General features: G+C 44.3%; 1 protein-coding gene across 1 annotated transcript in view; it reads right to left on the reverse strand.

Annotated features, from left to right (window-relative positions):
* Positions 1–2,815: 2,815 nt before the first annotated feature.
* LOC144823846 (glutathione S-transferase 3, mitochondrial-like) overlaps positions 2,816–19,907 on the reverse strand; it is a 71,831-nt gene continuing 54,739 nt past the window's right edge. The window contains exons 3-4 of the mRNA XM_078682717.1: positions 11,458–11,530; positions 2,816–3,230 (exon numbers count right to left, since the gene is read on the reverse strand). Coding sequence (XP_078538843.1) covers positions 3,130–3,230; positions 11,458–11,530 — 174 coding nt within the window. The 3' untranslated portion in view covers positions 2,816–3,129. The remainder of the gene's footprint in view (positions 3,231–11,457; positions 11,531–19,907) is intronic.

The following is a 19,907-nucleotide window of genomic DNA, read 5'->3' on the forward strand; positions in this document are numbered from 1 at the left end:
TATAGGGAGTTACTGTGTTTGTGTTCCTCTCACAGGGGACCTAGCCTAGTAGTGCATGATGCAATGGCACTTTTAGGGTGGCACATGCCTTACTTGCATACTGCTTGTCTCTTTCTTTAATTAACCCAATGAGCTAATACTGCCGGGAGTAAATACTGGTAATGAAGACTGACTCCATCATTCCGTAAATCACCCTTTTTAGGCCTCGCCTACAGGCAGATGTTAGCTATTTGTAGTTGAGACTTCTTGTGGCTCATACCAAAAAAACAGCCCATGGACTTTGTGCCTAACCTCTGCTTACCCTTAGTTGACTTCCTTCTCGTTTGTTTGATGGCATTCATTTTATATTATCTCTCAGTTCTCCATGAGTGCATGTACTTTCTCGCTCTCCCCGCCCTGTGCTGATTCCTCCCTCCAATACCCGCCCTCTGCATACTCCACGTTGCTAAATTCTACCTCCACCCCAGCTCATCCATTCCTCGAAACCTGTTTTTTCCTTTCTTACCGCCATTGTTGCTCCCTCACCCAGTTCCATTGTTTCCCTACAATGACTTCTCCCTATCCACTGCTTCCTCTCCCCTGCCATTACTGTTCTTTAAAAGCATTTCTGGTTCCGCAACTGCTGTTTATTGTCACTCTGTTTTAAATTAGCGCTTTCACATTAAAAAAAAGAAAAAATTCAGGACAAGGGAACTGCTATTTGCTGTCGGGCTTCTTCATTATATGTACGCCCTTTTGTGCTTGTTCAAATTATTTTTTGTTATTATACGTATGCCATCTTTGAACCATAAATTAAAAATAAATAATATGGTGGCCGCATCATGTGTGGGCATACACCAAGACGAATGGCCACAACAGCGTTAAAACGTATACGCCCGTGTACATACCATTTTGCCATTTGCATTTCTTTTTTGGTGATGAAGCAGAGCACTGGCAAAAATACATTGCCAAAGGCAGTACGCTGCAAAGGCAAAACGTACTGGTTTTGCTAATGCTTGTTCAGTCTACGTCATGGAACTGGTGGCGTTCACACGTCTCTGATTTGCGCTAATTTAGCAACTTTGAGCCCTTTTTCACCCCAAAGTTATCAGTCTTTTCAAGATAATGCCGACAGAGTTTTGCTTTGCATTACACAAACTGGATTCTATCTTAGGCGATTAATTTTGTGGTCTACAATAACTGCATAGTCATTCTGCATAATTCCATATTCACCAGGCTTTACTTTTCAAGGGGTACGGGGATAATTTGCTTTGTATATTATTTGTATACATTGATACATAGGCTTACCCACAATGTCAATACCTGTCGATGAACACTGCAAGAGATTACCTTTAAGACAATTCATCCAAATGTATTTTTTTTTTTTAATAAATTTATTTTATTGGCATTTTCTGAAGAACATACACTCACTACAATCATTGGCATTCAGTATCAACATTAGATACACAGTCTGTGGACTCGAACACAACGCTAGGAGTACATTGGCAAAGATAACAACCCATGCATATGACCAAAAGCACCATCCAGTATGCCACACACCTGGAACCCAGGTATTACAAGTGAGCTGACCTTTTCCCTATCTTCCAGAAAACCCCCTGACAGGCACAACCTCGGAGGGCACCCCATCTCAAATCCTGTAGTGGATCTGTTAATCAGTCTGAGAATAGGGATCAGCAACCCCAGCTTGGGCATCAACACCCTCCTGTGCGCTAGCAGCCTCAGTCTCCGCAGTGGCCAGTGCATGTCGTCTGTCCAGGAACAGGGACCAGAAGTTTTTGGGCCTATTACGGGGTGGCAATAATTCATTGTATAACTCTGTCTGTGTGCTGCAATATGTCATTTCCCTGGACCAATGTGTTATTGTAGGGGCCGGGCCCCGCATCCATTTGCTGGCAACACATTTTCTGGCCAAGAGGAAGGCCATATCAACCAAACTCCTGTGCATCGGACGTAAGGGCTTGGAATAGCCCAGTAGGGCCAGCAATGGGTCTGGGGTCAGAGTCAGCTGCGTGACCTCGTTTACATCTTTGTAGACTGCGTGCTAGAACATCAAGACGCCTGGACAGGACCAGGCCACGTGTAGGAAATCAGCAAGAGGATCACCACACCTTTCACATGTAGAGTTATCCCTCAAACCATATCTGTGTAATCGTTCAGGAGTGTAATAAGTTCTGTTTAAATATTTAAAATGCAATAATCTATGTCGTCCATTCAAGGACACCTTTCTCGTACTCGTGCAGCAATACTGCCACATCTCCTCCCTTAGTTCTATTTGCAAGTCAGCCTGCCATTTTAATCTCGGCTTGGCGTAATCCGCCGTCCTCTCAGAGAGGGCAATGCGGTACAAGTTGGTGATCAATTTAGTAGGGGTCTTAGCGTCGATAATGTATTCAAAGGCTGTAACTACCGCGGGTTCCTCCATATCCTCCCCCAATAGGGCTTTTAAAGCGTGTCTCACTCTATAGAACTGGAAGCGTGCTAGCAGGGAAGGGGAATCAGCCTCGTTCTCTAGCTCACTCCAGCTGCGGGCCGCACCCGCAGTAAACCATCTAAATGTAATTTTATTTAAAAAATGAAGGAGCTCCAAAAGGACTTAAAGGTTGACTTTACAGTCTACAATTGACTACTGCGTTTTTAAACTGGGTTTACTGTGCGCTGGGCTACCCTATGAACCGGCGAATCATTTGGCCTGATTTAGAGATAGTTTCCGTCAAGCACTCGTACAGCTACCAAATACTCTAATGGTTGGGAAAAACACAAATGATACTACACCTGTAGAATCTGTATTATGAGAGTTAAGAAACACAAGGATGGGTAAATTGTGATTAAAAATAGTGTATTCCTCCATGTACAGGTGTTACACATGGAATAAAGATTACAACAATAGTAAAAAGAACACGTAACATGATTTATGCAACGAAAACAGCTACATGTACAGTTTACACCAAAAATGAAAAAGGTCCTTTGTGGGTTTACACCACGGATTGGAATTGAATGAAACACAGGTTAGTATGCAGCTAAATCAAACAATGTATACTATCGTTTAGACAAACAGAGCACTGGTTTTTACATTTGTGATTACACATCTTAGAAAAATCCCCCTTAGATATGGATTACAATGAGCTTAAATCAAATGAAACCCAGAAGCTGCAAAGCAGATGCTATTGTCAAAATCATCACTCCAAAGTAGCCAATGTAGCCATATGCGCCGTGCATTCTTTTTTGTGGATCTGTAAATAAATTAATAAAAATCAATTAACTCATAAGAATAATACTCACTTTGATCTCATACAAAGTTCTGCTATTATATGAACATGACATCACTAAAACAGCCTGGATGTTACAACACGCAATGCAAATTACGTCATACATATACAATCCTATCAGGCTTACAGATTTATCATATATATTTGACTTAATTTATTGACCAAATTATGGAAAAGGCTAGAAAAAAAAACATTCGTTCCCTTGAACATATATGTTTGAGAAAAGTGCCAGTTACTTTCCCTCCAAAAACAATTTTTATCAGCTGTGAGGCAATTGATTGTTAGAAGGCTACAACCGTCAAGCCTATGGGCGTCCAACTTCAGTCCTCGAGGGTCAAAATCATGTCCGAATTTCAGGAATCGTTTACATGTCTGGTGGTTATCTTGAGGATCGGATTTGATTGAGGGGCCTCGAGGACTGTGTCTGGACATCAAGACTTCCTAAAATATTTTTGAAAAAAGCATATTATTTCCCATCTCAAGCACTCAGTGGGGTCATTTAGAGCATAATGGGAGAATGGGAGTAAAAGGACAGTTCACCCATTCACCAAACTTTCAATTCCACTGTCTAATTGAGATGTGGGAGCGCAACCAGATTTCCAACTGCGGAGCATCAATTGGCTCTACCGGTAGGAACCTCTTGCTGCAGCTCATCCACAACAGAACTGTTCGGGGCAATGCAGTGGAAGGCCCATCCCAACTAGGACAAGTCTTCTGGCGCATAGTTGGTCTGCCTGAGGCAAGCCATCAAAAGCAGGAGCAAGCATTGACAAAGCCAATAAGCCTTGGCTATGCAAGAGCTATTGGCTTTGCCAATGTGTTTTAGCCAGGTTGTACACCAGCATGGCTTCTTGTCAGCATGACTAAAAGTTAGTGGCACAGAGGAGAGAGTGGCGTGCCACGGAGTGGAATGGCGAAGACAGGAGTACAGTGGAGTGTCAGTGTTGTGTATTGGAATGGCATAGTGTGGAGTAGCATAGAGTGGCATAGAGTAGAGAAGACTGGTGTAGAGTGCATTAGAGGAGGGTGTTGCAGAGTATAGAGGCATAGGGTGCAGTGGCATTGAATTCCGTGGAGTACAATGCAGGGATGCCATGTGGGGATGCAAATAGACGCCTTTATGACGCATTGAATAGAAACTCTTGAAATTGAGAGGAGATGCCAGATGTACGGCTGATTATAAACTTACCCGTGAGAAGAGGGAATTAGCCATCAGTGGTCAGTCTTCACTAGTTATCACCCAATCATTTACAGACCAACAACTGAAGAGGGGCCCAGCAGAATCCACTCACATTGTGGTTCTAGAACCAGGAAAAAAAATAAAAAACACACAAAGGATGGCTTGGATAAGAAACTTTCACCTAAAAGGGTGGCACATCCACGGAGTGGAGCTCAATGTCTCAAAAGGGCATGTGAGACAAGTGTAAATGGATAATAAAACAAGCATTTCGCAATGTAATAGGTCTCGAAGTTACCAGAGTTTAAGCTAATGGCATTGTAAATGACAATGCCTTTTATTTATGTTTTTAAAACCAAAACAAAACAAAAAGGCATTGATATTTGCAATGTCAATAGCTCAAACTCTCATAAATGCTACATTTACATCCATAGCATGGAGGCGATTGCTTGAATTAATATTGTCTCTCTGTGAATAATATATGCAGTCCAGACCGAGAAAGTGGAGATTTTCAACATTTCGACCTGAAACGGGGGGGGGAGGGGCCAATTAGAACCGGGGCTTAACCACCCCTCTGGGGTTGCACATTTGTCTGTCCTGGTGTGGACTCTGCAAAGTATTTTCTGGTAGCTTATTAGTACCTCGAGGAGTTGGGCTTCTGCTGCTTCAGAGTGGACAACCACCTGACCACACTCCTGGGAGCGCCTTCTCTCTATGTGAACGTGCTCGCGGAGAGCGCAGGCATCATTGGTGGCCGCCTAGAGTTGGGATGGGCATCAGGACCTGCCGGTTTCCAGAATCAGGGACGTAGCTTCAGGGGGGTGTTTCAAACCAATAATTTATGTATTTTCTGGTGAATAGTTTAGAACAGGTGCTTTCAGTCTGGTATGGTGAGGTGTCTGTCAAATTTCAAAAACTTCGAAAATATTGGCAATTTTAAAAAAATTGTGTTTTTTCCTCAACTAGCTCCCCCACCAATCTGTATTATTCTCCCTTAAAACTGCTCCTAAAGCCCCTCTCATAAGCCCTGCTTGCTTGTATTATGCATTTTAACATTCCATCCAAAGTGATTTTTGGAAAACCTGAAGCTCACATCCCCTCTCTAACCCCCCACAATCGAAGTGATCAAGCGACACCCCTGATCAGACCCGCCTGGCTCTAGGAACGCAAGTCATACTGCCTTGTATATGGAGTCCGGAGTGTGATCCCTCACTGCTGCTCACGTTCTTCTGCCCTCTTAACACGCTTTTGCATGTTGCGAAAATACTATGAAGATAAACCGATTTAATTCAAAATGGGCAAAGTGAAAACAATCTGCTCGGTGTCCAGGTGTTTTACACATTTCGATGACATAATACACAGTATGGCGCGTGGAGCATCAGGGCATCAGGGCATCAGTGTCTGTAGGGGGGCGTATATTTTGTTTTTCTTTTTTAATCTGTTATTACAGTACTTTTGTATGTTTAATTTTCTTATGTGGCCCTCAGTGAGAGCCAAAACATAATAATAAAAACTTGAAACTAGGGGGGCGGGGGGGTCAGTGAAGGAAGCATCGGTGTTTCATAGAGTAGGGAGGCATGATGAGGGTGTCATCCGGTGAGCGGAGTACTGACGGGTGGCATGGTCACAGGTAACAGGGTGGTATTCCGGGGAGCCTGTCAGTGTGGGTGCGTCAGTGATCGGCGTGAAGTTGGGGTTTTTCGGTGTGCAGCGACAGGGTAGGGTGGCTCAGTGTGTGGGTAATGTGAGGGGGGAAGGGTATTCGCTGGGTTGTCAGTGCTGGTCGGGGGGAGGGATACTATGGCAATGGTGTAGAAGTGTGGGCAGTCAGTGTATGAGAGTATGTCAGTGCTATTCATGATTTTGTGTGAGTAATGACTTGGTGTACCAGAGTGGAGTGTCTGTGTGTAGGAAGTAGTCAGGGGGTCGCCCGCATGCGGGGGTCATTGTGTGAGTTGGCAGTTTGCGGTGCCTGAGTGGAAGGGGGAAAGGTGCGTCGGTGTCAGTGTATGTCGAGGTTATCGTTGGCAGTTGTGTAGGAGTGTCTGTGTGAAGGGTGGCATGGTTTTGGAGACCGCGTGGGTGTCAATATGCGGGTATGATGGCAATGGATTGTAACTGCAGACTGTGACAGCATTGTGGGTGCTCGTGTGTACGGGGCGGGGGGGGTCACTCAGCCTGTGGTGGATGGGCCCTGCCCAGTGTTCTCTGGTATGTGGCTCCACTTCTCCCTCTTCCACGGTTCAGAGGCCATGGTACATCGAGTGCTACCACATTCCTTCCCTTGACACCGCCTCACTGCTCTGTGGCTCACTTGACATTCCACGCAGCCGGCGTCCCGGGTGCCTGCTGCCCACCGGCCCTGGGGGAGGCGCACGCAGGGGATGAGCGCGCAGAGCAATGTATACCCAGATGGCAGTACACAGGAGCCCCGCCCAGGGCCACGAACGAGAGATGGGGACAGGCGCGCCCAGGGCCATCTAGAGGCGCAGCACTGAGGAACACCACCCGGCACAGGACAGCAGCCAGAGCTACTCCTGAAAGGCAGCAGGCCCACAGGCACTACCTACATTCATTCCAGCCACCTAGGGGACAAACCAACGGCGCCGAAGAAAAGAAAGGCGCGGCTAGTAAAAATATATTTTTTCAATATTGTATTTTTTTCTTAAGCAGCACAGTATGCCACCTTTATCTTAACGGCGGGGAAAGAAAGGAGGGGTGCCATTGTTAAAGTTGAAGGCAACATGCTGCACTGCTTATAAAAACCTTACAATACGCCGCAAGCTGAAAGACACGCCGTGTGCGTGCCCATGTGCTGACCGGGCCCAAGCTGATGCACACGCCGTGAGCGTGCACATCGGTTGTCCGGGCGCGCATATGTTTTGTCTCCCTTCTGCACCAAAGCGACAACAATAGAGTCTCGCCAAAGTGAAGCAGCGCATGCGCTGCGTTCGCTAGGCGAGACCTAAAAAATCTGCTGCAAAAGAGGAGGGACAGTAGATCGTTCCCCTATCAAACGACACATACTTTTTTCTAGATACATGAGCAGTCACAAAACATGGGATACAAGTGATAACACTATTATTCGATGAATTGGCACATCGAAGATCTAATTATTCTCAAAAGTCTAAATAACACAGTATCCTCAATCGAACTGGAAACTTTTAGGCGCAAAAGCTAGGAAAATCTGCATTCGGTGCAGCATTTTGAAATGGTCGCCTTGCAGCTACAGCTTGAGTTATTAAATAAAACAGTGTTGGAGTGAGTGATCAACGCTCGCTCATTTATGCAAGGTAATTTATATTTCAGAATTTTACAGGAGTCAAATGATACATATGCAATATGTAGCATTTGACTCCTGTAAAATTCTCTGACCTGCAACAAACGTATGCTTCATGACTGCACATCATTTCACTTGTGAGGAACCCATCACGAGGAACTGTCAATCTGTAAGTGGTATTGCAACATGCAATGTTCTAGTTCTTCTTGTTGGAAAATGTTGGCAATTATTCACAGACCTAAATTTGAACAACCATTTGCAAAGCCAATGTTACTTGTTGTTGGAACCTAATGGCTTTGTCAATGGTTTTTCATGATGCTGTACAAAATGGCTAAACTGGCCCAAAAAATCCTACGACGAGGTTGACCACGTCATTTCGCAGGCATGTACACCATACATCTGTATGTTTACAAAATGATGTACAATTATTTTTCCACACCTTTCGATCCAAGTTAAATCGGTTAAAAGTGAAATGCATTTTTTTTTCTTTCTAGACTGGGCCAGGGGAAGCAATACAGAAAGGTGGGGACAGCAATACGGAAAGGCGGTGGGAAGCAAAAACTATAGCACGGAGAGCAACATAGAATGCCGGGTTGAAGGAAGAAACACAAAAGGCAAGGGCGTAAGCAACACTGAAGGTGGTTAGGGTATAAATAGCATGGAGGCTGGGTACAAGGAAGCAACATGCAAAGGGGGGTCAATGAATAGCAACAGGGAGGATAAGGAACACAGACAACAACACAGGCGGCAAGAGAGGAAGCAACACAACACAGGGGGCAAGACCGGAAGCAACCCAACACAGGGGGCAAGAGGGGAAGCTACACAACACAGGGAGCAAGAGTGGAAGCAACCCAACACAGGGAGCAAGAGCGGAAGCAACACAACTCAAGGAGCAAGATCAGAAGCAACACAACACAGGGAGCAAGAGCGGAAGCAACACATCATAGGGGGCAAGAGCGGGATCACCACATCATAGGGGGCAAGAGCGGGATCAACACATCATAGGGGGTACGAGCGGGAGCAACACAGAGCGGGGAGAAGTATGCAAAATGGGCAGCATAGAGAGATAAGTAGTACACAGGCAAGAGAGCAGGGTGACAAAACAAAGAAGGGGCATTAACGCACATGGGTGAGTGCAAGCCATAGGGGGTGGGAGAAAAGTACTCAGATGAGCCGAACGAACTAACAACTGGAACAACAGAACCACCGGAGGCTTCTGCAGTGTAGTTGCGGGTCTCTCAGTGGTTCTGGAGCTTCCTTGGAGTTAGTATCTGTCTGCATGGTCTCTGGCGGCACAACCTCTAGGTGAGAGCAGCCTCTGTTGTCTTGGTGGTGGCCCCCCTGCACTGGATTGTGGAGAGCTGAGTCCTCCTAATAAACTGTAGCCAAGATGGGGGAGCAAGCGTGAAATGAAAACAGGCCGTGAAGGTGAAACTGATCGCGATCGCACGCTCTAAGGGTGCCTGCGAGTGATGCACGAGACAGGAAAGCCAAATTGTGCCTGTGCTCGTAACCGCGCACGTAACCGCCAGCCGCACTCGGTAGGGAAGTACCTGCCGGGGCGGTGACGTGGGGAGGTGGAAGGGGTAGGGTGGGGGTTAGTAATGTATGGATAATGAAGGTTTGCAGGTAAGGAAACATTTAAATAAATCAAACGAATTTTGTTGCGCGCACTGCATTGCATTTGGGGATGCAGTGCGCGCAACGAAATTCGTTTGATTTATTTAAATGCTTACTTACCTGCAAACCATACATTACTAACCCGCACCCTGCCCCTCCCCCTCCCCACGTCACCGCCCCGGCAGGTACTCCCCTACCGACCGCGGCTGGTAACCGCATGCTCTAGGCCACACAAAAAGCTGTGGTCTGCTTTTTAAAGCCCACTCACTTAAAGTCTCGCCAGAGTAGCACATGCGCTGGCTCAGGTGAGACCTAAAAATGGCACCTATAGTCTACATCTTGATAAGAAGGTAAACCGTATTGACCTGTAGTGGGCCCCCTTTGGATAGTCTGCGACGCAGTACAGAGAATACATCCTAGCATTTGCGATCGCGGAGGGATTTGGGGAAATTAAAGTGGCAAATGTGCAATTCATGATCTGCAGTCCTCTTATCGAGGTCACGGAGAAAGGGCATAATTTTAGGTCCGAGTCCATGGTCTAAAAAAATAGTCTGCAATCTACGAACACCTTTGGAAGGCGAAAAACTCAACTTTATTGAGGGAGATTAAAATGAACTAGACTTTTTTTTAATGCGTTGAGCCCGTGGGCTTATTCTGAGACTGCTGACTCAGCACATCTAATAACCAGGGCAGAAATTCCTGCTTAGTCCGAGGATTTCCTATCTACTCTGCAGACTATTTTACATTTTAAAGGGCATTTTGAGCTAAGGCCTCAGGTATCCACAAACCACATGAAAAATTGTTCTTTTCTTGAAGACACAATACTCATCCTGCTTATCAGAAATGGGGGATATCAGAACATGTGCGCACTAGTCCATTTGACAAAGCCATGGCAGAAAGAGACCAGTAAGTGATTCCTGGACCATCCGTACATCGCACACAAGCTGCCGAGTTTATAACCTCACAACATGTATACCAATTAGTAAAAACACCTGAAAGAACATAATTCAATAACAATACATACTCAGACCAATAAATAATATAATATCTATAGTTGTCTCTTTCACAGTGTTAAAAATAATATTATATGTAATCTGTAAGCTTACTTACAACATTTGAAATGTCATAGGTTACATCAAGGGTGAGAACACGTGCACTGCATTTGGTGTGCAAATAATTGTTTTCATGGCTGTTGTGCAAGCTATAGTTTGTTTAGCCAACCATAATTAAAGTACTTCGGTGGTTCTTCAATTTTAATTCGTAACCATAACTATATTTGAACAGTGGTGTTCAAGTGAATTTCAGAGTGCTTTAAACATACATTGAAGTGTGTTAGCAGTATCTTATCCCACCATTATAAATCTAGCAACTCAACATAATTGTGTAAGATTAGTGAAGAATTTGCAGCACCAGTCATGCATTAATGTGAACTTTTACTTATGCATAAAATGTTCTACCATGAGTAAATGTTAGTACATTGTACATATACGAAAATGTGATCTCATTGAACATTTAAAAGGATGTTCCAATATGTATTTTTATAATCAACTTCACTGTGGGAAGCCAACAGATCGGACCTCCGTCGCTGCTGTAGCACATTTACAATTATATATCTACAATTAGGCAGAAGGCGAAATAGGATAGAAAAGATGTTGGCTTAAAAGAGATCACTTGAAAAATAGCTACTTTACTAAAGAAATTTACCTATGGTGCTATATTATTGTAAGACACTAAAGCTCACACAGCATTCACTTTGTTATCAAACATTTGTATTATGTTGTGGTAAATTCACAGTTATCAGATTAAGGATGAGGTTGAAGGACTATTTCAAGACAGATTTCAACCTACAAGACCTCAAAGCATCATTATAAATGTTTCTGCAAGGGCATGGCATTCTCTGGATGTCTCAACACCATCTAGAGATTATGCTGAATACTTCTGAAAGCCAACATAATCAAAGGACAAGGTTGAAGTAGCTTACTAAACGGCTATTACAAGTAGTTATGTATTTAATACACCACAACTGAATGCAATATTAGTAGCTAAATTACATTTGCAATACAGCGGATGAACCTTACAAAATTATGCTCTGCTCCCATTTAAGAGTATCATACCTCCAGTATAGTAACCTCGTGCGTAGGAGAATCGGCTTGTAACCCAAAGGGCTCCAAGAATAGAGGCTGGTATCTGGATGGTGGAAAAAAAATTAGAATATGAAAGCTACAATCAAAATCCACAGAATTTAGAAACGTTATAGAAACCGAATTCATTCAGTTTGTGGCTTTAAACAACTGTTCCACAAATGCGGTCGCAAAACACTCGGAGTTCACCACCTACTTCAAGTAGGCGGTAAGCCACTCATAAACAGGTAGGGGTCCCCTGGGGACCCCTTCCCCTTTGTGACTGGCAGTGAAAATATTTTTTTTTAAGAGCTGGCAGTGGTCCCACGGACCACTGCCTACTCTTAAATGAAACAGAAACGTTTAATTTTTCTTTTTTGAACACTTCCCGTTTTCCTTTAAGGAAAACGGACTGCCTTTTTTTTTAACGCCTTTTTTTTTAAGCAGTCACAGACATGGTGGTCTGCTGACCCCAGCAGCCCACCATCCACGGGAGTGCTAGCCATTCCTAACGGGGTTGCAAATTGCACCTACCACATGAATATTAAGGAGGCAGGCTATTTGCAACCCCATCAGGAATCGCAAACAGTGTCTGAGACACTGTTGTACATTCCTATTTGCGAGTTGTAAATTGTAAGTCGCAAAACTATGTAATTTGTGACTCACAAATTGGAAGGGTCGGACATCTGGCCCTTAGAAACGTGAAACATTAGCAAGAGTCATCAATGGCGTTAGTGGAGGATCATGCCTGATTTTATTTACACAACTGCCCTTTGCTCGGATGCAAAATTACGATGGATGTTACATAGCATTTAGCCTGTGTAGGACACCTGCCTTTGCTGTTGTACATGCCTTAGTTTATTTCTCCTGCACATTTTTAAAACAGACTTCATATTTTCCTTAGCAGTGCATCAAACGTTACTGAATTACTTTCGAGGATTCACCTTCTTGCTTAACATGAAGATAACATAGAAATATATACATGCATGACGCAGTCGCGAGTAACAAAATCGTCACGGACCAAGCAGTGATAACATTTTAATGACAAATGCTCTGTAAGAGAGTTTCTTTCCTTCTGTTTTGGGAGGTGCATCGGTATCCTCATTCTGCGTTCGGCTCTGCATGGCAGCCTCTACTTTCACTAACCTCTACTCTTCTAGCTACGTTTTTGCTGTACATTAGAACTGGAGGGGCATGCACAGCAGATAATGACTCACCGGTAAACACAGGGCCATCCAGCAGTCTGCCCTCAGCCTTCAATGGCATAAGGGCACCACGCATTCAGCACCGAGCTTCGCATAGTCCCCTGCAGAAGACTACTAAGAGGAACCATGCATGCAGGGAAGCGAATTCGAACCTTTGCAATAAGACTGTATCCAGGGTACACTCTGCTCTAACACGCAGCCCACACGGGTGCTTTTACCCTCGTCTCCAGGCGGAGACTCCTCCATCCTCCTAAACCAAGCTTTCACAGGATGCTTCATCAGGGCACATTTCTGGAAATTTCTCTGAGGGACTTCCCATACATAAATAGGTAGCATTTTCTTGAGGGCTGCTGGGGTAGTCCTCAAATGAATCTCTAGCAGTAATTTACCAACTCACAAAAGGATAATCTAGGATTTAGTTGTGGTGACAAAAATGCTGGTGGCTCTATCCACCCCTCCATTTTCATTATTGGTGACAAGTATATTATTAAATGTTCAGACATGTGTGTCTTTACTGTTTAGCCACAAGCATTCTGTTTGGGAATTGTATTCCTCTGAAAATTTACCAAAGAAACAACACAATTTTCAATAGTGATGTAACAGATCCAATCGATGAATCCTGTACCTTTTATTCTCATAGCGGCATACAACAGATATCCATTGCAGGGCGAGTCTGAAACAGTTCTGCTGAGGTACACTCAGTCTGCTGGCTACTAACAGCTATCTACAAGAAGGTAAGTAACAGTAAAGGTGCAAAACTGGTTCTATTAATGTTTTAATAAATGTGCACCACCGGTTGGACTGAAAGGTCACCCTTCATATTACTGTCAGAACAAACCTGAGGGTGGTGAGCAAACACCACTGTGGGTCTAGGCCATGTGATCTATGGTCTGCGTGATCAGCGCTCTATCGAAGGAGAGTGCTCCTTGGACTAGTCCTCAAGCGATTAGTGTCATAATAGAAGCATGGACGCACAGGTAAAAACATAATACTAGATTTCAAAAAGTAACCACAACCTGCAGACGTCATCATCAAGTAATTTTGATAATAATCAAACTATTTAAACCTTCCTATTGAAACATCTGTTTTTAGGGAGTTATACTGCAGCCTGTAAATGCGGATACCAAGCGGTACCCATTATTACTTGCACACTATGATCATGCATGTTTACCCATTCCAAGCAGCCAAACTGTAAATACTGCAGTTTCTTCCTGTAGAGAGGTCACCAGGTATTACCTGGTGAAGCTTCTGTATTGAAAAAAGTAAGGTAATTTCCTGACTAATAAGAGTTTGTGCCTCAATTACAACGGCTTCAAAATGAGACTTCCCATGTTTAGCCTCAATGTCTACAATCCATCCAAAAGCAGACACTGTTATAAAGCCTCGCAATGCACCACCAAGGTGTGATACGCATACATTTTATATATGCAAATAGATATGGTATTTGTAGCAAGAATACAATTAGCTGACAAATTAGTTTAACAAAATTATGTATTCACACGTTTTCATGACTAAACAGATCGATTATTAGTGTCTCTGATGAAAATGCTAAAATCTAACTAGGCAAAACATATCAGTGGAAATGTCTTCATTTCTTTCAAATTACCTGGTATGGACAAGGAAATCATCCCCCCAAAAAGGAGACATGGACTAATGTTACTCAGAGACTCCATTGAATGAAGTACTAACAAATGTCATGTATTTTTCATATGTGTTGAAATGGTGCTTTAAGTGGATCAGGGCCTGTTGGCAGCCGTAGTCTGGTAAAAGCAAAAAAAAAAAAAAAGATATATTGGAGCAGGGGCTTAGCATGTCCTCTATTTCTTACCTTTACCTGCTGGACAAAATGATCTATGCTTACTGCTGGAGTTGCAACATATCAAAGGAAATCCCTTTGTGACATATGGACAAAAGGCACAGGGCAGATACTGTGGTTTACCATTGGTGTCCTAGAGATTTATATACTCTATTGTAAGAAATAGCATTATTTTTTAGGGGTGAAAAACTAACCACCTCAAGAAATGTTCACAACCCTTGTCATGGTGAACACTCATAGTCACTAAATTTACCTAAGTTCAACCTCTTGGGTGGATATGACCCAGCGCCAACAGGTTTAAAATGTTATGTAGGACTAGCAATAAGAAGCACAAAGTGCCAATGATAGCAAATGGTCACCATAGACTGGGACTTAGGTGTAATTTTCAGCTGACCGCAGTGGAGCGTTGGTTGGATACACCAATCAGGTGTGTCCTTGTCAAAGGTTTTACCTCCTGACGTAGTCCTTTAAGTCCAAATCCACCAGAGGAGTACACTTTTAAAGCCCTCCAGGATCTCAGGGCAGGCACTTTGAGACTCCCAGGGTGTCAGGTAGAGGTCAACAGCAGGGTCCACTCCATGTCCATTTGCCACTGGTCAGCAAGGCGGATGAAGGAAAGGACTCTTGTAGCTTGTTGTACCCCTGTAGCTTGAACAGGAGGTTATCCATATGACCCTTTGAGTCCACTTTCCTGTCCTAGGTACAATAAGGAGCAGGCCCAGTCCTTCAGGTCTCCTCTCAGGTCACAGACAGCAGATCCAGTCCTCTTCTGTTCTTCTTCAAGTTCAGCAGTGTTCTGAAGTGGGTGTGTGAAGGTGCAACTTTTATGCCTGGCATTAGCTAGTAAGTGGGAAATACTCCTGGGTATGACCTAACCAATGGGTTAAAAGTTCACAGGATTAATCATACCCACTTTGGCCATTTGAGATGGTAAAAGTCTTTGGCTGCTCTCAACTTGTGCTCTGAGGGTGTTGAGGGATGTGGGTGTGAATGGGGAGTGTGCTTTGGTAATCCTAGTGTCCTTCCACATACAACACTAAAATCTAGTGTGAAGCAGCCACTGTACCGCTAAGTGGTTAAATTGTGAAAGAAAGTAATGGTGCATGAAGTACTGTACAGAAGTCAGCGGCCAATGCATTTAAATGCTGGAAATCCAAACACCAAGGATGATGGCCTTTAATCCACTACCAGACACTCCCTGCCCCTTTATCTCACATTTGCAGGTTCAGGATTTCAGTTTCACAGTGTTGCCCCTTTTTCTTCCTCATATTTCCGATCTATGTGTTTTTCTCTCTGTTGCACTTTCTAAATATCTGATACGGAAAAATACGGTGCGGTGCACCCCAGCATCAACCAACAGCTCAAATTAAGGTTAGTACCCCAATAAACCCAGGGACAGAAGTCTAGTAGAACAAAGCAGAAACCAGACAGTGGATCCATAAAAATTATGATGGAATCCTATTTTCTATCTTTCATGTGTGCCCCCAGTGTTCTATGTAAACCCAGCAGACCGGTCAGGCAGGATTTTCAACTATAGCAGGATTTTATAGGGTCAAAGAGGATGCCCATAGACTCCAACTCTGCCTACTGTTTGCTCCTTGGGGAATTTCACACCTATTCAAATGTAAGCTTAACCTCAAGGAACATTAGGCATGGAAAAGGTAACTTTAAAAAAATTACCTTTCCCTAATATTGTTTCACCTTTGAATTGAATTTTTAATTATCAAAAAAAATAGTTTATTTCTCAAGCTAGTCCCATTCCTAAATTACAGAATTACGATTTTAATCTGTACTCTAGATTTATACATAGGACAGCTGTACATGCCACAGTGAAAATAGCATTTGGGTGTTAGTCACTGTAAGGGCATGTCTTAAATTTAAATACCATGCAACCTGCTTTGTGGGCTACAAGGCCTACACAGAATGACATTGTAATATTTAAAAGGGAGGTTTTGACCTCTCACAAGGGTTTATTTTAACAGATCGGATTATAATTTTTATACTGCAACAGTTAAGCCTGTAGTAGTGTTTGCACTGCCACTACAGTGGGTGACACAATTGGGGCTGCTAGTGGCATTTAACTTCCAAACCCTGGATATATTTTATACCATAAACTAGGGACTTCTAGGCAAGTTAAATATTTCAATTAGGAGTATGCCAATTTTACCATGTGAAAAGGAGGACCGTAGACACTTAATCACTGGTTAGTGTGGTTAAAGTGCTCAGAGTTCTAAAGCCAGCAACAATTTTGCGTTCAGCAAAAGGTGAAAAAATCTGAGTGACCATGAAAAAAAAAAGTGCATTTCCTACACATGCCGTCCAAGACCAGGCTAGACGAATCATTTACTTGATGCGCTTCCATGCTCAGGTGACAAAGCATGGACATGCAGAGGCACTCGTCTGTTCTATGCCCATCTGTACCTACCTGTACCCCTCGGCCAACATCATCCCTAGCCATTAACCTTGCCCATGGGAAGCCCTTCTCCACACCTGCACTTCCCACCTGGCATAAGAGTAACCCCCACTTGCTCCTGAGGGCTCTCTCACCTCATAGGTTTCTCAGGGTGGGGAGGTGGGTGCATCAAGAGGTGCTAGAAACACCCCTTCCACTCTTTCTTCCGCCATCTCTCAGCAGTGATAACCTGTAGAGGACCTTTAAGTTCAGGGCAGCCCAGTACTTCGTGGGGGCACATGTAGTCTATAAGGGTGATACAAATTGCTGGTGTCATCTAGGGGGTCTGTCTGTCACAGGTCTTCTGTCCTCGGTCTCTGTGAAAGCGCAAGTAGCACCTCCAGGACAAAAGTGGCCTCCCAGGGTCAGCTGGCGGAGCTCTCCTCTCTGAGAAGATAACCACTGACCCACCGGTCCTCCCACTGTGAATTTCATCCACCTCCTACCACTTACTTTTTTTCTGGGCTACCATACCATCCGTTTTGGGACACGCATTTTTGGGAAGCTCTAGGCGACTGTACCTTCCAGCTATTTTCTTTTCTCACCAGGGGAGGCTGATTGCTAAGGATGCAGTCCACGGGGTTCTGGGACTCACAATGACTTTATTCTACTCAAGTACTCTCCCTATTCTAGGAATACCAGGGCCATAGCGCAGAAAGGTCTTGCCCATTAACCTGGGTTACCCTACAAACAGGTCAGATACTATTCAGGGAAAGCACCAGCTTCACCATCACCTAGGTCTGGCTGGCACAGGTATCCCCAAGAGCAGTGGCAGGGACCTTATTCACTTGGGACTTCCTGGAATTGATGCCTTCTACCTTCAGGGCTCATCAGCTTACCTTCTAGGTCCAGTCCCAACTAAGGGACTCTAGAGAATGCTCTACCCTCCTCTCCTGGGAATAACCTTCCACCCTCCCCAAAGGCTGCACTGGCCACCCCTCTGAAACTCCCACCTGTGGGTGGTTTCCTGGAACAGAGGAGTACCCACTTTACCCCTTCTTCCATCACCAGGGTACGTGAAAGGGTGCCCTGGGCTTACCCCCATCAAAACCTCCCCTTCTGTGATCTGAAAAGGTATGGAAATCCTTCCTCTCAAAGCTCTTTTGGCATGCATTTGGGAACTTCTCTGTATTATCTTGTCCTTCTCCTTACTGTGATCACTCCTGGATGCCTTCTTTGACACTGTTGCCTATCCAGACGTCAGTTTCCTTCCTAAGCTTGCAGGCACAACTCAGTAAAATAATTACTTGATATGTGCTCCTTCATAGTTAAATTGTAGAGCCAATCAAAATAATTAATTTTGCTGCCCTTCACCCAACCATCCAATCAGCTACTAGAAGAATCAACAAAATCCACCCATGACTGGTGGGACTGCTTCTGGCTATCCCTGAACTTCTACCGACACTTCTCATGGGGTCAAACCCAACTTAGAGATAAGGGGCGTTCTTCATGGGGGTATATGTTATCTGGCCAGCAACTTCAAGGGCCAATAAGGTATCCCTCCCGGCAATGGGCATGTGCTTCCACAAACTCCCCTCCCCATTCCCCTTTGGGTCCCTATGCATATATAGGGCTGCCTCATATACTTCAAAGCACTTATCTAGGTCACCCCCACAGCAGCTTCAGCTTTGTTTTGCTGAGGATTGAGAGAAGGCAGAATATCCAACCCAGTCAGATGATTGGCTTTCCTCTTCCACCATGGCACTGATGTTGCTATCAGAAGAACAGTGTGATATGATAAGTGCGGTGTCATTAGGTGCTTCAGGTCTGCCATGATAAGGGGCCTGTGAGAGAAACGTCATTTCGGACCGGCATGACTTTAAGTGCAGTTAGTCTTGGGTCCCTATTCACCCACATTAGTCTACTTCACAAGTATTCTGTGCAGAGACTTCAACAATTAGCGGCCAGTGGGTATTGTATTTAACTTGTCAAAAGCAATGATGCAGGAATGTAACCAGTCCCTTAAGAAAAGGGTATTTGAGAAACTGCCCTTCAATCTTAAATACAGGAAGAATGCCTGCAGTTTGACAAATTACGTTTACAATTGGATAACTTATTTTAGTCCCCACCTGTACACTCTCGTAAGTTTAAGGAAAATTGTTGCTGTTAATAGCTAAACTGTTAATTTGTTGAGCGATTATGAGGGCCTGACTGAGGTAACTGGGGCAGGGCAGGCTCAGTGTAGGGAACTGGGTACTTGTTACAGTACCCCCCACTTTTTGCCTGTTTTTATGCAACTTTGACAGAGGTGTACTGGGTCCCTGTTAACCAGGGTCCAAGTATCAGTGTTCTTACCCTAAAACTGTACCATAATTGGCACAACTTCAGCAACCCCTGTAAGTGCCTAGTAAAATGGCACCCTGGTACCTGCGGCATTGGGACTGGAGAGGATCCACTAGGATTGCAGAACAAATTGTGCCACCCATGGGACCCCTCACCAAGATCATGCACAATGCCATTGCAGGTTGCATTTCTTGGTGCACAGGAAACTGAAGGGGTGGCATGGCGCACATCCCAGTGTGCCATGCCTGAATACCATGCATACAGTATAGGCAAGACACCCCTACTGTAAGCCTTACTGCCCTAAGGCAGGGTGCACTATGCTTCACGTGAGGTCATAAGTGAATGAGGAAATATACCCCTGTAATGGACAGTTTGATTACTGCCAGTGCAAGTGAACAGGGAAGCCATGTTAAAACGTGCTGGGCACTGATCAAAACAAGTTCCCCAGCTACATGATGGCTTCACAGAAAATATGGATGTCTGATATCAAACATCTTGTATTGATGAACTCACACCGATTCCAGTGTTGGATTTATGAAAACATGCTCCCAGAGGACACCTCAGAGGTGCCCCCTGAAACAGTAACAATTGCTGGTGTGCTGCCTGACCGATTTTAGCCAACTTGACACCAGAGATTAATTCCTGGACCCAAGGGTGAGGGCCTTCGCTCTATGGAGGCCAGAAACCA

Source organism: Lissotriton helveticus, chromosome 3_1 (assembly GCF_964261635.1).
Source record: "Lissotriton helveticus chromosome 3_1, aLisHel1.1, whole genome shotgun sequence".
NCBI classification, from domain to species: Eukaryota; Metazoa; Chordata; class Amphibia; order Caudata; family Salamandridae; genus Lissotriton; species Lissotriton helveticus.